The sequence below is a fragment of the Notamacropus eugenii genome, chromosome 2, assembly GCF_028372415.1.
Source record: "Notamacropus eugenii isolate mMacEug1 chromosome 2, mMacEug1.pri_v2, whole genome shotgun sequence".
NCBI lineage: Eukaryota > Metazoa > Chordata > Mammalia > Diprotodontia > Macropodidae > Notamacropus > Notamacropus eugenii.
This window is the reverse complement of record NC_092873.1, coordinates 73,854,304-73,873,716: the sequence shown is the minus strand read 5'-3', so window position 1 is coordinate 73,873,716 and position 19,413 is coordinate 73,854,304. Positions and strand designations below refer to the sequence as shown.

The following is a 19,413-nucleotide window of genomic DNA, read 5'->3' as shown; positions in this document are numbered from 1 at the left end:
TGCCTTCTTTTCAGATCATAATGCAATGAAAATAACATTCAGTAAATGGCCATGGCAATGTGGATAATAAATTAATTTGAAACTAAATGATTAAATTCTAAAGAGTAAATGGGTCAAGGGGTGGAGCCAAGATGGCAGACTAGAAGTTGTGGGTAGAAAAGTCAAATTCTTATATTCTGACTAAAAGATCAAAGATTTTTATACTAAACTAGGAAAATATTAACTCAAAAATATTCAAAAGCTCTCAAGGAGAGGAAATTAATTTGGAAGAACAGAGGCAGGAGGTAGATAAATGCTTACCACAGAGTAACACGAATAAAAAGAGCCTATAATAAATAAAGTGGAGTAGTTTTAAGTATTCCACTTTGGAAAATTAGCTAAAGCCTGCTTTGAATATAACATTTTCTTCAAAGCTGCTGTGACATCTTTATTCCTGACACTATAGATGAGAGGATTTATAACAGGTGTTAGGATATTGTAGAAGACAGACACCATCATATCCTTCTCAACAGTGTGGTAAGAAGGAGGGAGCATGTAGTTGTAGAGAGCAGCTCCATAAAACAGAATAACAATAGTAATATGGGAGGAACATGTGACAAATGCTTTCCTATGACCTGTAGCTGAATTCATCCTATAGACTGTGAGGAGAATAAGGGAATAAGAGCTTAAAATAACTATGACAGGGACAAGGAGCATAAGGATACAGCACAGGTACATGATAATCTCATAGAGTGATGAGTCTGAGCAGGAGAGTTTCAACATAGCAAGGACCTCACAGAAGAAGTGTTGGATCTCTCTGGAATTACAAAATTGAAAGTTCATGGTGATAGGGGTGAATGTGAAACCATCAATGGAGCCCAAGAACCAGCAGACAGCTGCAAGAAGAATACAAACTCTGTGGTTCATGAGGATGGGGTAGCGGAGAGGATGACAAATGGCCACATACCTGTCATAGGACATGGCTGCCAAAAGGAAGAACTCTGCTCCCATAATTGTTACATAAAGGAACATTTGCAGTCCACAACTTGGAGCTGAAATAATATGAATTCCAATCACCTGATCCAACAGAATCTTGGGCACAGTAACAGAGATATACATCATGTCCATGAGGGAAAGCTGACTGATGAAGAAGTACATGGGAGTGTGGAGGTGGGGATCACTTTGAATCAAATGAATCAATGTGGCATTCTCATTCAAGGCTACTGTGAAAATAATGAATATCAGTGAGTAGAAGAAAGGGGAATATTTGTTTTGGCTAAAGAGCCCCAGCAGGATGAAATCAGTTCCAAAAGTTTGGTTCTCCAACCTCATTCTTTGTTTCATGTCATCTCACCTAAGGGAGATTAAAAACAATCAAATCAACAAAGAATTTTGTACTCTCTCCTTTATACAGACATGATAGATCATCTCTTAGTGAAGGAAAGAGATATGCTATCTATTGGTCTTACAGAAGCAGATATGTATGTTTGCTAACAGGAGGGATTCTCATCAATTATGATACAGATGGTCTAACTTGAAAGTAAAGATACATCTATTTGTATAGAAAACTATCTCCAGTCATTTTCAAATCCTGACTTTCTACCAGATTATTCTAATATAACATTGTGTTCAAGATGAGCTCTATAGCTTCAGATACACATCATAGAAAACATGATAGAAACAACCATTTTCCTTTTGTCACATGAGCATCTGAAATTCATTATGTCTAAAATGGAGCTCATTATGCTTTCCTTTTCACAACTTCCCTATTAATGTCGAAGACAATATCATACTCTCAGTCACTTAGTCTCGAAACCACAGTGTTGTCTTGAACTCTTCACTCACTATTCCCCCATATTTATAGCATAAAGACAAATCTTGTAGTTTCTATTTTCATAACATCTCTCATGTCGGACCCATTCTCTCCAGCACTCAACATCCTAAGTGAAGTTGTTATTTCCATATGGGTCCTTCTACCATAATCCTTTCCCTCTTCTAATTTATCTTCCACTCAGCTGATACAATGATTTTCCTAATGCTTAGGTGTGACCAAGTAACCCCCTATTCTTGTAAACTACAGTATCTTTCTATTTCTTCCATGACAAAATAAAAACAAAAAAAATCCTCTCTCTATTAATTAAAGCTCTTCACATGTTACACATTTCTACAATTTAACTCCCTTGCTTCAGCCGAATTATCCTAGATGCTGTTCTTTACAGGCAATATTCCATCTCCCTTCTCCATGTCTTTACATTAACTATTCCATGCCTGGAATAAATAGTCTCTTTCCTAACTTCCCACCTCTTAATTTCTCTGGCTTTCTTCTATACTCAGTCTTCCTCAGTTTCCCACAGTTGTTACTACCTTCCCTTCTGAGATTTTACTACTCTTTTCTACTACCACATCTACTGCTGTATATGCCTATTTATTTTTATGTTTATCTTCCACATTACAATATGAGGATCTTGAGGACAAGAATTATTTTTACTTCTCTTTGTATCCCCAGCTTGGCTCAGTAACACATAGTAAATAAATAATAAATTCTTGTTGGTTGACTAATTAAAATGTGTTAAAAATCTATCCCTTTCTGGGCAGTAGTATTCTAGGGATATAGTTTTAATAAAGATCTGTTCATGTTGACAGCAATTTTTTGCATATCTGGGAAGTCAAAATCAAAATTTGGGAGTGGGGAGAAATCAACTCCATAATCCTGTGGGAAGATCTACAGAAGAAAGTAAATAAGCATTTATTAAACACTTACTATGTGTCAGGCACTATGATAACAACTTTATAAAATATGAGATTCAAATATTTTGTTTGATCATCACAACAACCTTATAATGTGGGTGTTACTATTATCCTTACTTTATAGTTGAGGAAACTGAGGCAGACAATATTTAAGGGACTTGCGCAGGGACTCATATCTAGTAAGTATCTGAGACTGTATTTGAACATTTGTCTTTCTGACTCTGAGTCAGAAACTCTATTACTTCTCCACCTAGGATACAGGTAGTTCTAGTTCTCTCAACAGAATTCGTCGTACTGTTCTTTACTCTCTAAGCATTTTTAGCTTTCTTCATGAATGTGCCAGGAATGTACCCTTTAGTAAAGGACATAGAACTTAGTTCCAGAAGGAACACAAATTAGAAAATGATCCAAAAGAATGTTGTTAATTCACCGATAGTTACATAGGCAACAAAGTAAAGCTGTAATTCAAACATAGATTCTCTGATTCATTACTTTCCCCTCACTGCACCATGTTTTCTGCCTATGAAAATCATTTGCTTCCTCTGAACTCTAGCTATAGTTTAAAATATTCTATTCCTCTTTCCCTCATCCTATTAATTGAGGGGAATCTTTTTCTTTTCAGGGTTCTGGTACTTATTTGAATCTGTTGTGTTTTTGATATTTTGCTGTGTATCATAGTTATTCCTATTCTATCTTCTCTATTTGAATTTAAGATTCGTAGGTCTATCTCCTTGTTCTGAGCATCAGCATGTAGATATGCATAACAGACATGTTTTAATTGAATAGAATTGAATTCGATCAGATTTAATTAAAATCATTTTTGTCTCACATTGATCTACATTATAACTTTCGAGGTTCTCCCTGGAAAAAGTGAACATAGCTCCCTGCTTGTTTTGACTAATCCTCCGATAATTTTGAAATAGAATAAATAGTGCAGAAAAAATGAGTTTGCTTTCAAATGATCTCTATTGGAAGTTAGGAGGATAGAACACTGACCCTGGAGCCACAATGACATCAATTCAAATCTGGCCTCACTGACTACCCATCGGATGATGGGTAAGTCAATTAATCCTTATTGCCTCCCAAAAATGAAAAAGCAAAAAAAAAAAAAAATAACTCTCTACACTCCCCTAATTTCAAAATCAGGCAATTTGTATATGAAATAATTTATTTCACAGAAATTTCTAGTTTGCTACTTCAAAATATAATCCCAGTGACATAAAAATGATTCTTTAATTCAGGCTGATGAATGCATAAATTATGAAACACCTTCAACGTAGAAGAAGGACTTGTGTCCACAAAATAATTTGTATATTCACAGAAATTCATGTATCTTTGAAGGAATGAATCTATTTAAATTTTATTTACTCATGGTATTTTTACTCAGGAATCTGTGTACTTCTCCTCTGGTCTCTACTGCATCTATGAAATTCTTCTTTTGTAAAAATGAATCTTGACTTACAGCAGCTTTCACAACCCTTTCATAGCCAACATTCTACAATTCCGTCTCTTCTGTCAAGCTTCCTCAGAACTTGGAAAAAAAACTTGGAAAAACTCATGCCTATCATGAGTGATTTCTTAATATCTTTTTCCCCACCTTGAAGGAGCTTCTATTTACCCCTTTGCATGCTCGAATGTTATCCTAGACGTTTTTATTTAAAAGAGCTTTTGGGATTTGGTCATTTCTACATTCAAATGCACAAGACAATTAATCTTTCTTTATGCTACTTACCTCCAGTTCCATCAATGGAAGAAAAAGAGAGAAGTTAATTTTCTGTAATGAAAACTGGAGATGTTCACAGCTGTTCCCAAAGGTCAACCCAGTGATATTCTTGTCTACTCCGAATGAAGAGAAAACTTATAACAAACTATCATAAAAATGACCAAAGTGGTTTGTGGAAACTAAGAATACATATGGAAAGTGTGCAATGTTCCTTATTAATGTGAAAACTAGGATTACACAAAATCAAAGTAATTTTTAAGAGAAATTAAGACTGACACCAGAAGTATCAAAAAGAGAATAGCTGGACATGTTTTTACATCTTCTTAGAGCAAAAGGTTAGTATAAAAGGTTAGTATAAAAGCCCAGTAACAGAGTGGCTGCTGAGAAGCAACATGTATTGTTGAAGCCATTAGATGAACCTCTCCCATCCCAGCTCTGTCTGTCTCTAGATAAATATTACTGTAAGGGTAGTGCCTCAAGAAGCTGGCCCTGTGTGAAGGGGAGGAAAGAAGAGATGTGAGTGTGATCTCAGTCTAAAGAGTGAGGTCAGAATCTTGCATCATCCCCTTTTTCACCTTTATTACAGAAGAATTCTGGAACACAGATTGAATTAAAAGAATACTGTCTTGGGAACAAGAGGTTTGGAAAGTGAAGGGGGGTCATATCTCTGAATCTACCTGCCTGTGTGATCAGGAAAAAGGCATTTGGTTTCTTGGAACCTCGGTCTCTTTATCTCAAAAATGAAAGACTGAACTAGATGTCCATTCCCACTCTAAAATTTTATGTTTTCTGTATCTGCTAGCAAATTTCTGAGAATCTGAAAGTATGCATTTGAAGTAATACAAGTAATAAAGTTACTTTTTGCTGCAGTCTTTTCCTAGGACTATGTTTAAAAATGTTAATTAATGTTCATTAGTGTCATTTTGCCCTTTTCCTTTAATATCTTTTCCTCTTCTTTCTCTATTGGAAAAGAAATATATCTGAACCCAAATGTGTGTATATGTGCATTCTTTCCTCCTTTGATGAGTTCAAGTGAGACTGTTACTCAATTGTCACCAACAGCCTCCAACTTTCCCCTTCTTGTTGTGTGGAGCTGTATTTAGGCATTACATTTATGTGAGATAATTTTCCCTATTGTTCCTCTCCTGCCCACCTGGCCTAGTAGTGTCTTTCTGTTCCCCACTCTTTCCGTTCTTCTTTTGAGGTTATCAAAATACAATAGCGTCCCTGTGTCTAACTTAGTTTCCTCTACCACGCCTGATGATGATAGAGTTCTGTGAGTCCACAGAATATAACAATTCAATTCAATATAACAATGAAAATAGTTTAACCTCTTTTGGTCTCTGTACATTGCTTGATCATGTGTAAAGTGTTTAGCAAAATGCATGGCACAGAGTAAATATCTGTTCCCTCTCCCCTTTCTAAGGTTTTTCTTTAACATGATGAATCAAAAGGTCCAATGCTTTTATAAGTGACTGGACTAGCTAAGGCTTTCACAAAATCCTCTTAGTCACACAGTTTTTGATAGCCACTGACTAGCTCTGTAACCTTAGGCCTATTACTTTACCTAGGGATCACTTTAGACTACACCCTAGGATTTATCTTCTAAGTTACAGTAGGGTTGCAAATAGCTTTGCTGGAGGAGTTTGCGAGACTTTCAAAATAAAAGCTATTTACTATATGACTATTATGTTTTGAGTTTTCAAATTTTTATTTATGTTCCAGGTTCAAGACCACAGTGTTCCTAGTGAATTGTTTGTAATACATCACTCTGCCTTCTGCAATATTTTAGTCAATATTGTAAGAAAAACAAACACTACTTAAAATATTCAATAGTTTTCTTTCTCTACTTTGTTTCCCAGGTTTGTGTATTAGGATAATATGTGTCAAGAAGAAGTCTGTAATTACTTTATTTTTCCATTTTAATAAATGTTTTATGTAGCATGAAAATTAATTGTTCTCTTAAAGCTTCAGCAAATTAAGTTGTAAATCAATTCACTCCACCTACACCTGATCTTCTGTGTATGTAAGTATGTGTGTATCTGTGTACATGTGTCTGATTTGAGAGTATCCCAGTTTTTCTTTCTGAGACTGAGTTTTTTTTAATTTTTCTTTTTAAAAATTGGTCTATTTTTGGGTTTAAACACTCATTTTTATAAGATTTCTGAGTTCTAAATTTTTTTTTCTCTCTCTCCATCCTCTTCTCCCCAACATGACATGCAGTCTGATATAGGTTATACATATACAATCATACTAAATATAGTTCTACCTTAGTCATGTTGTGAAAGAAGAATCAAAACATAAGGGAAAGACATGAGAAAGAAAACAAAGAAAGGAAATAGCATGCTTCAATCTCCATTCAGACTCCACAGTTCTTTCTCTGGATGTGGATATCAATGCAGTATTTTCAAAGCTGTTCCACTTGTCTGCCTCTTTTTGAGCCATAATTTTCGAGTCTCTTGTATTCTTTTTCATAAAAATGTTACCATAATTTCTCTTCTCTCTCTCTCTCTCTCTCTCTCTCTCTCTCTCTCTCTCTCTCTCTCTCTCTCTCTCTCTCCCCCCCCCCCCCTCTGTCTCTCTCTTTCTCTCTCTCTCTCTCTCTCTCTCTCTCTCTCTCTCTCTCTCTCTCTCTCTCTCTCTCTCTCTCTCTCTCTCCCCCCCCTCTCTCTCTGTCTCTCTCTTTCTCTCTCTCTCTCTCTCTCTCTCTCTCTCTCTCTCTCTCTCTCTCTCTCTCTCTCTTTCTCTCACTCTCTCTCTGTCTGCATCTCTCCATTCTTTCCTTCTTTCCTCCCTGCCTCCTTCCTTCATTCCTTCCTTCCCTCCTTCTGTCACTCTCTTCCTCCTTTCTTTTTTCTTTCTTTAATATATGATTGTTTTTTTATTTATTTTTTATTTGTATGCATTCACTTATTTTCAGTGTTCTCCAATCACTACCACATGACTTAGATAATTTTTCCCTCCCTTCGTCTCTTTCCTCCCTCCCTCCTCAAGGTGGTATGCAATTTTATATAGGTTCTTCACATGCATTCCTATTAAATACATTTTCACCATAGTCATGTTGCACAGAAGAATTAAAGTGAATGGGAGAAATCATAAAACAAACAAAAACATTAAACACACACAAAAGAAATGATCTGCTACATTCTGCAATTGAATTCCATAGTTCTTTCTCTGGATGTGGAAGGCATATTGCCTTAGAAGATCATTGGGAATTTTTTTTTAAGTCCTTGTATTGCTATTAAGATCCAAGTCTACCATATAAAACTCTCACACACTGTGATCGTTGCTGTGCCCAAGGCTCTCCTGGGTCTGCTCCATTGACTCAACATCAGATCATATAAGTGTTTCCAGGCCTCTCTGAAATCTTCTTGTTCATCATTTCTTATAATGCAATAGTATTCCATTACATCCATATGCCATAATTTATTCTGCCATTCCCCAATTGATGGGCATCCCCTTGATTTCCAGTTCTTGGCCACCACAAAAATAGGTGCTATAAATGATTTTGCATATGAAGGTAGTTCTTCCATTTTTATGACCTCTTTGGGATACAGACCTTGAAGCAGTATTGCTGGGTCTCAAAACTATTTGAACACAAAACTATTCTTCATGGATTTAAAATGAGTCCCTCCCACTACCTTCTCTGAACTATAACAATTAAAAGAAAAAAAGCTGGCATCATGGATGTGTGGAGCTTCCTAGAAGTTGATGCCAAATGCATCTCGTCCTGGTGGGAGGGAGGTGCTTGGCATTACCATTGGTGCTCTGGAGTGATGCACTGCACTTTTTTCTGTGTCTACTCACTCCCCTCTCCATCTCGCTGCAGGGTCTCTGGTTTCTTCTGATTGTGTTCACTTTGTAAGTTTTTCTGGTGCAATGATAATACCTACTGTTCACATCCTGACCCATTCCCCAGGGGGAGAGCATATCTTTTGTTTCTCACTTTTGGCCACTGTTCTCTCTGTGTTTGTACATAGAGATTCTTTTTCTCTTTTCCTTTGTTAATTGTTCTTTTGGTGTAGAACTGGTGAAGGGGTTGAAAAGTTGAGCATTTTCCTGACCTAGTTCCCAACTGCTTTTCAGAATGGCTAGATCAGTTCATGGTTCCACTGAGGTATGAGTGGGCCTGAGACAGCTAGGTGGCAGGGTAAAGAGTTGGACCTGGAGGCAGCAAGTCTGCCATCAGGTGCAACCCTGGAAAGGTTTCATCTCTACAATGGGGATAACAGCCCCTCCTTTCCAGGGTTGCTCTGAGAACTGAATGATGTCTTCATAAAGTGCTTTGCAAACACTTAAATACTTCCTATTATTACTGTTTCAGTCCTCTGACATTAGTTGTTTTCCCCTTCTCCTAGCCAATGGATATGAGGTAGAACCTCAGAGTTGCTTCAATTTGAATTAAAGAAAAACAAGTTTCTCTGACAAATCACCTGAGAGGGTATGTCTTCCAGAGGTGCCCTCCAAGAGATCAACCTGATTCCAACTTCCTTGAGGTACTCAGTGCAGCACCAGGTTCTGGGGACTATAGATTACTGAATAATGGCTCTATTGAGTATCTGGGCCTCAGGGGCCTGTGAAGGGCACACTGGACATTGTCTGGGTAGAGAGCTACAGACAAGGAATATCAGTGTAGCTGATCAACTTCCTTTTCTATAATCATTCTAGACTGAGGGCATTTTAAGAAAAGCTTCACGATAACACTACTGGATCTGTGTCCCAAATAGATCATAAAAGGGAAAAGAAACCACATGTTGAACAATATTTAGAGCACCTCTTTTTTTGGTGGAAATGGATTGGAAAATGAGAGTATGCCCCTTAATTGGAGAATAATTGACCAATTTGTGGTACATAAATGTAATTGAACACTATGGAATTATAAGAAATGATGACCAGATGGATTTCAGAAAAACCTAGAAAGGCTCACATAAATTGATGCAGGGTGAAGTGAGCATAAGCTGGAGAACACTGTGCACGGTGACAGCCTCATTATGCAATGATCAACTCTCATACAGTTAGCTCTTCTGAGGAATACAATGATCCAAGACAATTCCAAAATACTCAAAATAACAATGTCATCCACATCCAGAGAAAGAACTATGGTGTCTGAATCTCAGCCCTGAGCACAGCCCTTGGGTGAGGGGGAGTGCTGGCATAATGGAACTGGAAGTAGTTGTGGAGGGGGATTTCTACTAACAGATTCTAGGCAGAAAAGTTTTTGATTGCTCCAAAACTAATGAGCAGACCAGGAGAGGAGTAAACTTCTCTCCCTTGATTGTTCCACCTTGGAGGTATTTAGAACTTGGAAGTATCCAGAGGATACACTCCTCTTGACATACAATTGGGAAATAAGAAATACAGGTAAAGGGATATTAGAAATGTATCTTGCCCTCCAAGAAAAGAGAGAAGATGGGGATAAGGGAAGTGAGGCATGTGATAGAAGGGAGGGCATATTGAGGGAAGGGGTAACCAAAATGCAAGGCATTATGGGGCAGGGGGAGGGGAGAGATGGGGAGAAAATTTGGAACTCAAAATTTTGTGGAAATGAATATTGAAAACTAAAAATAAATGATTGAACATTTAAAAGAAGAAGAAAAGCTAGTGTTACATTGTAACACAGTTTGACCTCAATATAATCTGTCAAATTAATTTGTGAAGGGGATTTCTAAACAAAACAGGCTTAGTCAGAAATCTGCCTTCCTTTCTATCACATCCCTGTCTTCTTTTATCCCCATCCCCTCTATTTTCTTGGAGGTCAAGATAGATTTTACCCCATTGCCTGTATGTCTTATTTCCTAGTTCCATGCAAAAGCAATTTTTAACATTCATTTTTAAAACTTTGCGTTTCAACTACTCTCCCTTCCTCCTTCCCCGCCCCCATCCCCACTAAGAAGGAAAGCAGTTCAATACAGCAATACCTGTGTAAGTATGCAAAAGCCTTCCACAAAAGTCATGTTATGAAATACTACATTTCTCTTCATTCTATCCTGCCCCCCATTTATTCTATTCTCTGTTTTGACCCTATCCCTCCTCAAAAGTATTCACTTCTAATTACATCCTCCTCCAAATTTGCCCTCCCTTCTATCATCCCCCATGCCCCTGGTCATCCCCTTCTTCCCTACTTTCTTATAGAGTAAGACAGATTTTCATAGCAAATTGAGTATGCATGCTATTTCCTCCTTAAGCCAAATGTGATTAGAGTAAGGTTCACTTTTTCCCTCTTCCCTCCATTCCCTCCCTTTACAAAAGATATTGCTTGTCTCTTTTATGTGAGAGATAATTTGCCCCATTCTATTTCTGCCTTTGTTCTCCCAATATATTCCTCTCTCATCTCTTAATTTTATTTTTTAGGTATCATCACTTCTTATTCAACTCACCCTGTACCCTCTGTCTATATGTGTATAATCCTTCCAACTCCCCTAGCACTGAGAAAAGTCTCAAGAGTTAGAAATATTATCTTTCTATGTAGAAATGTAAACAGTTACACTTTAAGAAGTCCTTTATGATTTATCTTTTCTGTTTACCTTTTCATGCTTCTCTTGATTCTTGTGTTTGAAAGTCAAATTTTCTATTCAGCTCTCTTATTTTTATCAAGAATTCTTGAAAGTTCTCCATTTCATTGAATAACCATTTTTTCTCCTGAAATATTACACTCAGTTTTACTGGGTAGGTGATTGTTTGTTTCAATCCTAGTCCCTTTGAATTCTGGAATATCATATCCACAGCCCTGTGATCCCTTAATATAGGATCTTCTAGATATTGTGTTATTCTAATTGGATTTCCACAGTACTCAAATTATTTCTTTCTGGCTACTTACAACATTTTCTCCTAGACTTGGGAGCTCTGGGATTTGACTAAAGTATCCCTAGAAGTTTTCTTGTGGGATCTCTTTCAGGAAGAGACCAGTGGATTCTCTCAATATCTATTTTACCCTCTGGTTCTAGACTATCAAGGCAGTTTTCCTTGATAATTTCTTTTTTTTAATTTATTTAACTTATAACATTCATTTTCACAAAACTTTGGGTTCCAAATTTTCTCCCCATTTGTCCCCTCCCCCAACCCCAAAACACCGAGCATTCTAACTGCCCCTATCACCAATCTGCCCTCTCTTCTATTATCCCTCCCTTCCCTTGTTTCCATCTTCTCTTTTGTCCCTGTAGGGCCAGATAACTTTCTATACCCCTTTATCTGCATTTCTTATGTCCTAGTAGCAAGAACAGAACTCGACAGTTGTTCCTAAAACTTTGAGTTCCAACTTCTCTTCATCCCTCCCTCCCCACCCATTCCTTTTGGAGAGTAAGCAATTCAATATAGGCCATATCAGTGTAGTTTTGCAACTGACTTCCATAATAGTCATGTTGTATAATACTAACTATGTTACCCTCCATCCTATCCTGCCCCCCACTGTTTCTATTCTCTCTTTTGATCCTGTCCCTCCCCAAGTGTTGACTTCAAATTGCTCCCTCCTCCCATTGCCCTCCCTTCCATCATCCCCCCCACCCTGCTTATCCCCTTCTTCCCAACTTCCCTGTATTGTAAGATAAGTTTTCATACCAAAATGAGTGTGCATTTTATTCCTTCCTTTAGTGGAATGTGATGAAAGCAAACGTCATGTTTTTCTCTCACCTCTCCTCTTTTCCCCTCCACTAAAAAGTCTTTTGCTTGCCTCTTTTACGAGAGATAATTTGCCCCATTTTTTTTCTCCCTTTCTCCTCCCAATATATTTCTCTCTCACTGCTTAATTTCATTTTCTTAAGATATGACCCCATCCTATTCAATTCACACTGAACTCTTGGTGTGTGTGTGTGTGTGTGTGTGTGTGTGTGTGTGTGTGTGTGTGTAATCCCACCAACTACCCAGATACTGAAAAGTTTCAAGAGTTTCAAATATTTTCTTTCCATGTAGAAATGTAAACAGTTCAACTGTAGTAAGTCCCTTATGACTTCTCTTTGTTGTTTACCTTTTCATGCTTCTCTTCATTCTTGTGTTTGAACGTCAAATTTTCTTTTCAGCTCTGGTCTTTTCATCAAGAATGCTTGAAAGTCCCAAATTTCATTGAAAGACCGTTTTTCCCCCTGAAGTATTATACTCAATTTTGCTGGGTAGGTGATTCTTGGTTTTAGTCCTAGTTCCTTTGACTTCTGGAATATGATGTTACATACCCTTCAGTCCCTTAATGTAGAAGCTCCTAGATTTTGTGTTATCCTGATTGTATTTCCACAATACTTGAATTGTTTCTTTCTAGCTGCTTGCAATATTTTCTCCTTGACCTGGGAACTCTGGAATTTGGCCACAATGTTCCTAAGAGTTTCTCTTTTTGGATCTCTTTCAGGCGGTGATCAGTGGATTCCTTGAATACTTATTTTGCCATCTGGTTCTAGAATATCAGGGCAGTTTTCCTTGATAATTTCATGAAAGATGATGTCTAGGCTCTTTTTTTGTTCATGGCTTTCAGGTAGTCCCATAATTTTAAAATTGTCTCTCCTGGATCAATTTTCCAGGTCAGTTGTTTTTCCAATGAGATATTTCACATTATCTTCCATTTTTTCATTCTTTTGATTTTGTTTTGTGATTTCTTGGTTTCTCATAAAGTCATTAGCCTCCATCTGTTCCATTCTAATTTTGAAAGAACTATTTTCTTCAGTGAGCTTTTGAACCTCCTTTTCCATTTGGCTAATTCTGCTTTTTAAAGCATTCTTCTCCTCATTGGGTTTTTGGACCTCTTTTGCCAATTGAGTTAGCCTATTTTTCAAGATATTATTTTCTTCAGCATTTTTGGGGGTCTCCTTTAGCAAGGTGTTGACCTGCTTTTCATGCTTTTCTTGCATCTCTCTCATTTTTCTTCCCAGTTTTTCCTCCACCTCTTTAAGTTGAATTTCAAAATTCTTTTTGAGCTCTTCCATGGTCTGACCCCATTGGATATTTATTTTGGATATTTGGTATACAGAAGCCTTGATTTCCATGTCTTTCCCTGATGGTAAGCCTTGTTCTTCCTCATCTGAAAGGAAGGGAGGAGATATCTGTTCACCAAGAAAGTAACCTTCTATGGTCTTATTTTTCCCCCCCTTTTCTGGGCATTTTCCCAGCTAGTGACTTGACTTCTGAGTATCCTCTCCACACCCACCTTGCCTCCAGATCTGCCCAGCCAGCCCTTGGGGTCTGAGAGTCAAATGCTGCTTCCCAGCCTCAGGGCTTTGGTGGGGGCAGGGCTGCTATTCAGTGTGAGATTAAGTTCAGGTGCTTGAGTGGGGCCAGGACCTCCACACAGGGCTCAGTTCCCTCAGGGGGTTTATGTGGAGACCTTCAACAATGGATCCAAGGTCCTGCCTTCTTTGGGAGCCCCTGTCAGCTGTTGCCTCCACTGCTGTCTCCCAAGGGGGCCTGAGTTATGGGGACACCCCACTCCCCTCTTGGCAAGCTGAGAAGACCCTCTCACTGACCTTAGGTACCTGTGGGTGGAGGGACCTGCGCAGCTACAGGAGATTCTGTCCCTGAAGCCTGCTAGGATCTGCTCCTCTCGGTACCATGTGGCCAAGGCATGGCTGGGCTTTGCTCCAGGTGTGGTGCATGACCTTTTTTTTAAAATCCTTTTTGAACTCTTCCATGTCCTGAGACAAATGGATATTTTTCTTGGAGGTTTTGGATGGGGGAGCTTTGACTTTGTTGTCTCCTGTTTTCATATTTGGTTTTCCTTGTCACCAACCTAAGATTCTATAGTTTGACTCTTTTTGATTTTTGCTCATTTCCCCAGCCATTTACTTGACTTTTGAGCTCTTTGTCAAGGTAGATCTCTGCTTCCAGTGGGGGTGGGAGGGTGTACAGTCAGAACTCAATTCCTCCACCATCTGTGGAACTCGAGCTCCAGAAACAGTCACTGTCTGTGCCCCTGCTGCTGTTGTGGTTGCTGTGGCTGTCTTCATCCCCTTCCACCTCTGCCACCCTGGGCCTGGGGCTGGACCACTCCATTCTTCTCACTGGTCCCACAGGTTTTTCCACTGACCTTCCAATTTTTCCTCCTTGTTTTGGAGCCCTGAAGTCTGGAAACTGTCACATGTGTGAGAGATTCAGTCACCCCAAGGCCTGCTCAGGTCCTATCTGTGTGTGCACAGCCCACACTGGACTGCACCCTGCCTCCTGTGTGGCTCAATAGACACTTTCAGGCTGACTTGGGCTGGAAATATGCTTCACTCCATCATTCTGTGAGTTCTGGAGCTCCAGAATTTGTTTAGAGCTATTTTTTACAAGTGTTTGTCTGGACTTGGGGTCAGCACTCTAGAGAGTGTGTGCTGTTTCCCCACCTCTTGGCTCTACCCTCAGTGCAATTTTCTTAGGGGGAGGTAACATGGAATATTTTTATATTAATGGAGAAGTCAACTTATTTCTAAGTTTGTTACTATTGTGAAACTAATACCTGTTTATACTGTGTGTTCCGTGTTTTGTGTTCTTTAGTACAAACAGGTTTTATCATAAGCAGCTTATGGATATGCACTGTTTTGGATTTAATTACTTGTAGATCCTCCCAAGTCTTTTATGGTAACTGGAATAAAAGTCAGTCTCATGTAAGTAAATTCATCTGTATGACTACTGAACTAAAGGATAGAAAGTGTCTACCTGAAAAATTGTACTTATATATATAAATGTGTAGTGTTGGGTCCTCAATAGCCTCTGATCCTCCTAAAGGAATTGGAACCAGAGTAGAAACTTTTGAGAAAATAACCTGATCAGAAAATCCTCTGTGGTAAAAGTAAATAAGAACATCATGGAGCTCGTGGTTTCTTTCTTTGTTTTTCCCCTTTTCTGTCATCACGTTTAATGCTCTTTCTCTTTGGGACCCTGCATATTGCACTTGTCAGATTTGTATCTCCCAGACTATGCTATCCACCTGCAGACGCTCATGCAACAAGGATACCTGTTCCACACTTTCCTCCTTCCCTGGAAGTTGTTTCAGCCTCATTTTACTCCCTACCCCACCCTCACTCAGGCAGGGACCTTTCCTTTTTTCCTCTCTCAAAAGCATTTGGATGGATAGTGAGGCAGACAGGAGTGCTGAGGCAGATGAAGCAAGCAGGAGACAGGATGTGAGATGTGAGATAAGATGCCAGGCATTACTAGCCAGAAAAGTGATCAAAGAAGGTTATGTATTGAAACCCTAAGGAAGGGGACTTGCCTGTGTGCTTTCTAGCTGTGCTGTGCTCTGGGCCTCACATTTAACCACTTCTGTTTCTAGTCCGCCAATTCTTGATTGCCACCTTGTGGCAAGGTTTAGGCTTGCAGCACTGGAGTTGGGAATCTAAAGCCTTAACTCAAATAGGGAACTCTTCTGGCCAGGGCAGAGTAAATGATTGCTGGATATGTCACCATCATTTCCAGGACGCTAACTTATTTCTCATAGCTCTCCCTGTAGTCTATGAAGACCCTGCATGGAATTTATCCTTTGAGCACTGAAAGGATATTACAGGCAGCCTCTTGGATGCAAGACGTTCATTCAAGTCTGATATCACCCCCTACCTCCTCCTGGGGGTCTTGGTTTCTCTTCCTTCTTTCCCCCATTCTGATCCCATTATTGATACTTTTAATTGCTCTGATACTTGGTCTGGGCTTGTTTAACCTCTTGGTTTGCATTGTGTTTTCTCACCAGCAGCAACTTTTAGGATACCAACCCCTTCCTTTGATGACCCTGAATGGTTTGCCTCTCTCCACTTTGGACTCAGTTGGCATATTATTCTTCACCCCACACTGATCCCTCAAACGCATTTTAGTCCCTGAAATGGACTCTTAATCCCTGTTCAGCTGGAAGCAGCTACTGAAGCAACGATCTTTGCCCCTTTTCCCCAAAAGAATTCTCCTATCTAGTGGTTGAGTGGAAAAATGATGTGGATGCAAACAATACACTAAGCGTTAAAAATAATATTAAAGACAGACATTGTGAAGCCCCTGTTTTATTTTCTAACCTGCAGGTGCCCTTACTACAAAACTTCCGCTTATCTTTGACCATAAAATTTCTTGTCCTTCCCCGATCCTAGGAAATGAGATTTCCTTGTCTCCCTTTTCTTGTGTCCTTCATCTTCCTTATCCTGTGTCTTTATCATGCCAAAATTCTTTGTCTTGGAAGGCTTACCTTAGATCTCCAACCCCGATAAGGAAACCCTGAAATCATCCTACAGAAATTTGATCCTTTTCCTATATCGCTATTTTGGTTTGGCTCCTTGATAAATCTCAGGTCAGCTGCTTTTGCCTCAATAAAGCTAACTTAGGCTAAAGAGAAGGTCTAAGTAAATTCATTCACGTCTGAACCAGCTAACCTATCTCTCTCTTCAACACTGTTTTCTGTCTGTCTTACAGTCTCTTCCATAATTCCAAACCTTAAATCCCATTTCCCTCTGATGCTCACAGATTACACCACTCCAGGCTCAAAATGAATGTCAAGGGTAACTCTTTGCCTCTGGATCAGCATTCCTGAGGGTCTTGTGCTCTCAGCTTGATTTCTTCTTTAATTTAAAGAGGACATCCCTGAACTCACTTCTTAAAGAGGCCTATTCACCAAATGGGTGCTGCCTTACCAAAGGTGCAAACTTCAAAAGGGCTTACCTAGAAAGGGCCGGGGTCTCCCATTGTATCCTGAGTCATCTCCAAATATCTTGATGAATCCTTGGCTATAGAACCAAGATGGCACAGGAGGAGAAAGTAAGGCAGGTGATGCTGCACAGTTCTGAAATACTCAAATCAAAGTCAACTGCAAGTCATGGCTGCCAGGCCTAGAGGCCTCTGTGGGCTACCCGAGTCTTCTTACCTCACCTCCGAGGTCTTCAGTTGGCCAAAACTGGATGCTCATATGAGAGAAAGGACGTTCCAGAGTCGAACAAGGGTTGAGCTTTATTTCAGGGTCTCGGTTACAAGTGCAGGGAAGTCTTCCTTAGGAGGAAGAGGGGGAGATTTCCTAAGGAGGCTAAGATCTTAAGGGATTGGAAGTAGAAGTACAAGCGGGGAGAGAGGGGGAGGGGAGAGAGGAAAGAAGAAAAGCGGAGCCTACTGTCCTCTTGGCTCCTCACGTGCTAAGAGAGCTTTCAGGCTTCCTCAATCCTACTTAACCTTCAGCCGCATAGTTTGCATCTGAATACCGTGCTGTTAGGTAACTAGGTGTGCCCAGATCCGGGACAATCTCGAGGGCGGGGAGATCTCTCTCCCATCACGTTTCTCACGGGAAGAGGCGGAATTACTCAAGATAGCTCGGTTCACCTCGATTCCCTGCCATTTCCTGGGGGGGTCTCGTGAGAGCTCTAAGATTTAGAAGTTCCCACCTTTACCCGCCCAAGACTGTCCACACGGAATTGAGCTTCCAATCCCAACACATGGCATCATTTCCCTGATATGATGGTCCTTTTTGAAATGAAGGACAAATACAACCTGGGATTAATCTGAGCTTCCTGAGTGGGGACCTAGACAGTTGGGCAACTCACTTCATCCTCTCCTGCAACCTCTCCTTTCCAAAAGAAGGGAAATTTTGATGGCTGGAAGCATCTCTGTTAACTTGGGGTTTACTAGCTGCAATCTTTCATTCCTTCCCTCATTCCCTCCTTCCTTCCTTCCTTCTTTCCTTTCTTCTTTCTTTCTTTTCTCCCTGCCTTCTTTTCTTCTTATATCTTCCTTTGTCTCCTGTTACTTCCTGTCCCTTTTTACTTTTTTGAACATTTGGTCTTTCTCTATTTTCTACTTTATTTTCCTTCTTTTTCTTTCTTTTCCAAAAGGCCAAACCATAAACCCCATTTTTCTCTGGAGCTCACAGATTAGACCTGAATAGGTTGCTGCCCAAGCAGGGTTGTATTTTTGGAAGTATTTTTTGGACATCCAGGCTCACAGTGAATTTCAATAGTAGCTGTTTCTATTAGGACATAGCAGTGCTGAAGGGTCCTCCACTCGCAGTTTCATATTTTTTTTAAACTAAAAGAGTCACTGAATGGGTGTTACCTCACTCAAAATGAATACTTGAAAATATCTTAACTTTAAAATATCTAGAGTCACCTATTGCATCCTGAGTCATCTCCAGTTATCCTAGGGAATATCTAGCCACTGGACCTAAAAGGTCCTGGAGGAGAATTTGAGGCTGGTGACCTTTCACAGCCTTCCCTTACTCAAATCAAAGTCAACTTCAGGTCAACTCATCATTGTCCTGATGTCATGGTCCTACTGAAAAATGAAGGACAAACATAACCAGTGAGTAAGCAGAGCTGCCTGAATGGGGACCCAGACAGTTAGGTAAGTCTGGTAGTCATCTCTCTCTTCCTCTTCCTCTCCCTCTCTCCTCTGCAAAGGAAATGACATTTTGATTGCTGGAAACTTGGAATTTACTGGCTCAGTTCCTTCCTTAGTCCTCCTGGTCTGTTTCTTTCTCGCTGGCTTCCTGCCTGCAACTTCAGGTCTTCAATTTCTTTCTGTCTTTGTTTTCTCTCTTTTCTTCTTTCTTTTTTCTTTCTTTCAACATTTCTTTCCTTCTTTCTTTCTCCCTCTTTCTTCCTTTTTTCTTTTCTTCTTGTTTCTTTCTCTTTATCTTTCTGACTCTTTTCTCAAAGACCATCCTTAAACCCCATATCTCTCTGGAGTTCACATAGTGTTTCACAATAAGTTCTCTTGCTTAGGCATCACTTAATGGCTTTATTTTGGACCTCCTGAATCCTCTAGAATGTCAATAACAACTATTTCCCTTTAGACCAGCAATGCTGAGGTTCTTCCCCTCCCACTCTGATATTTTTTTTTTTAACAGAAGGGGCTATCCCTTGTCTCACTTCTTAAAAAGGTCTATTTACTGAATAGATTTTACCTCACTCAAAGTGAAAACCTGAGAAGGTCTGCATATTGGCAGTGTCTCTTTTGGATGCTGAATCATCTCCAGTTCTCCTGATCAATATCCAGTCACTAGCCCCAAATGGCTGTGGGGGAGAAGGGTGAATGGTGACTTTTCATAACCC

At 39.5% G+C, this 19,413-nt stretch overlaps 1 protein-coding gene across 1 annotated transcript; it reads right to left on the bottom strand.

Moving 5' to 3' along the window:
* Nucleotides 1-351: 351 nt before the first annotated feature.
* LOC140522659 (olfactory receptor 2T29-like) lies at nucleotides 352-1,323 on the bottom strand. The gene has a single exon (XM_072637994.1). The coding sequence runs from the start codon at nucleotides 1,321-1,323 to the stop codon at nucleotides 352-354; it is 972 nt and encodes a 323-aa protein (XP_072494095.1).
* Nucleotides 1,324-19,413: the final 18,090 nt, after the last annotated feature.

Excerpts from the sequence above, each read along its gene's own strand:
- LOC140522659 (XM_072637994.1), bottom strand. The coding sequence starts at position 1,323 with ATGAAACAAAGAATGAGGTTGGAGAACCAAACTTTTGGAACTGATTTC.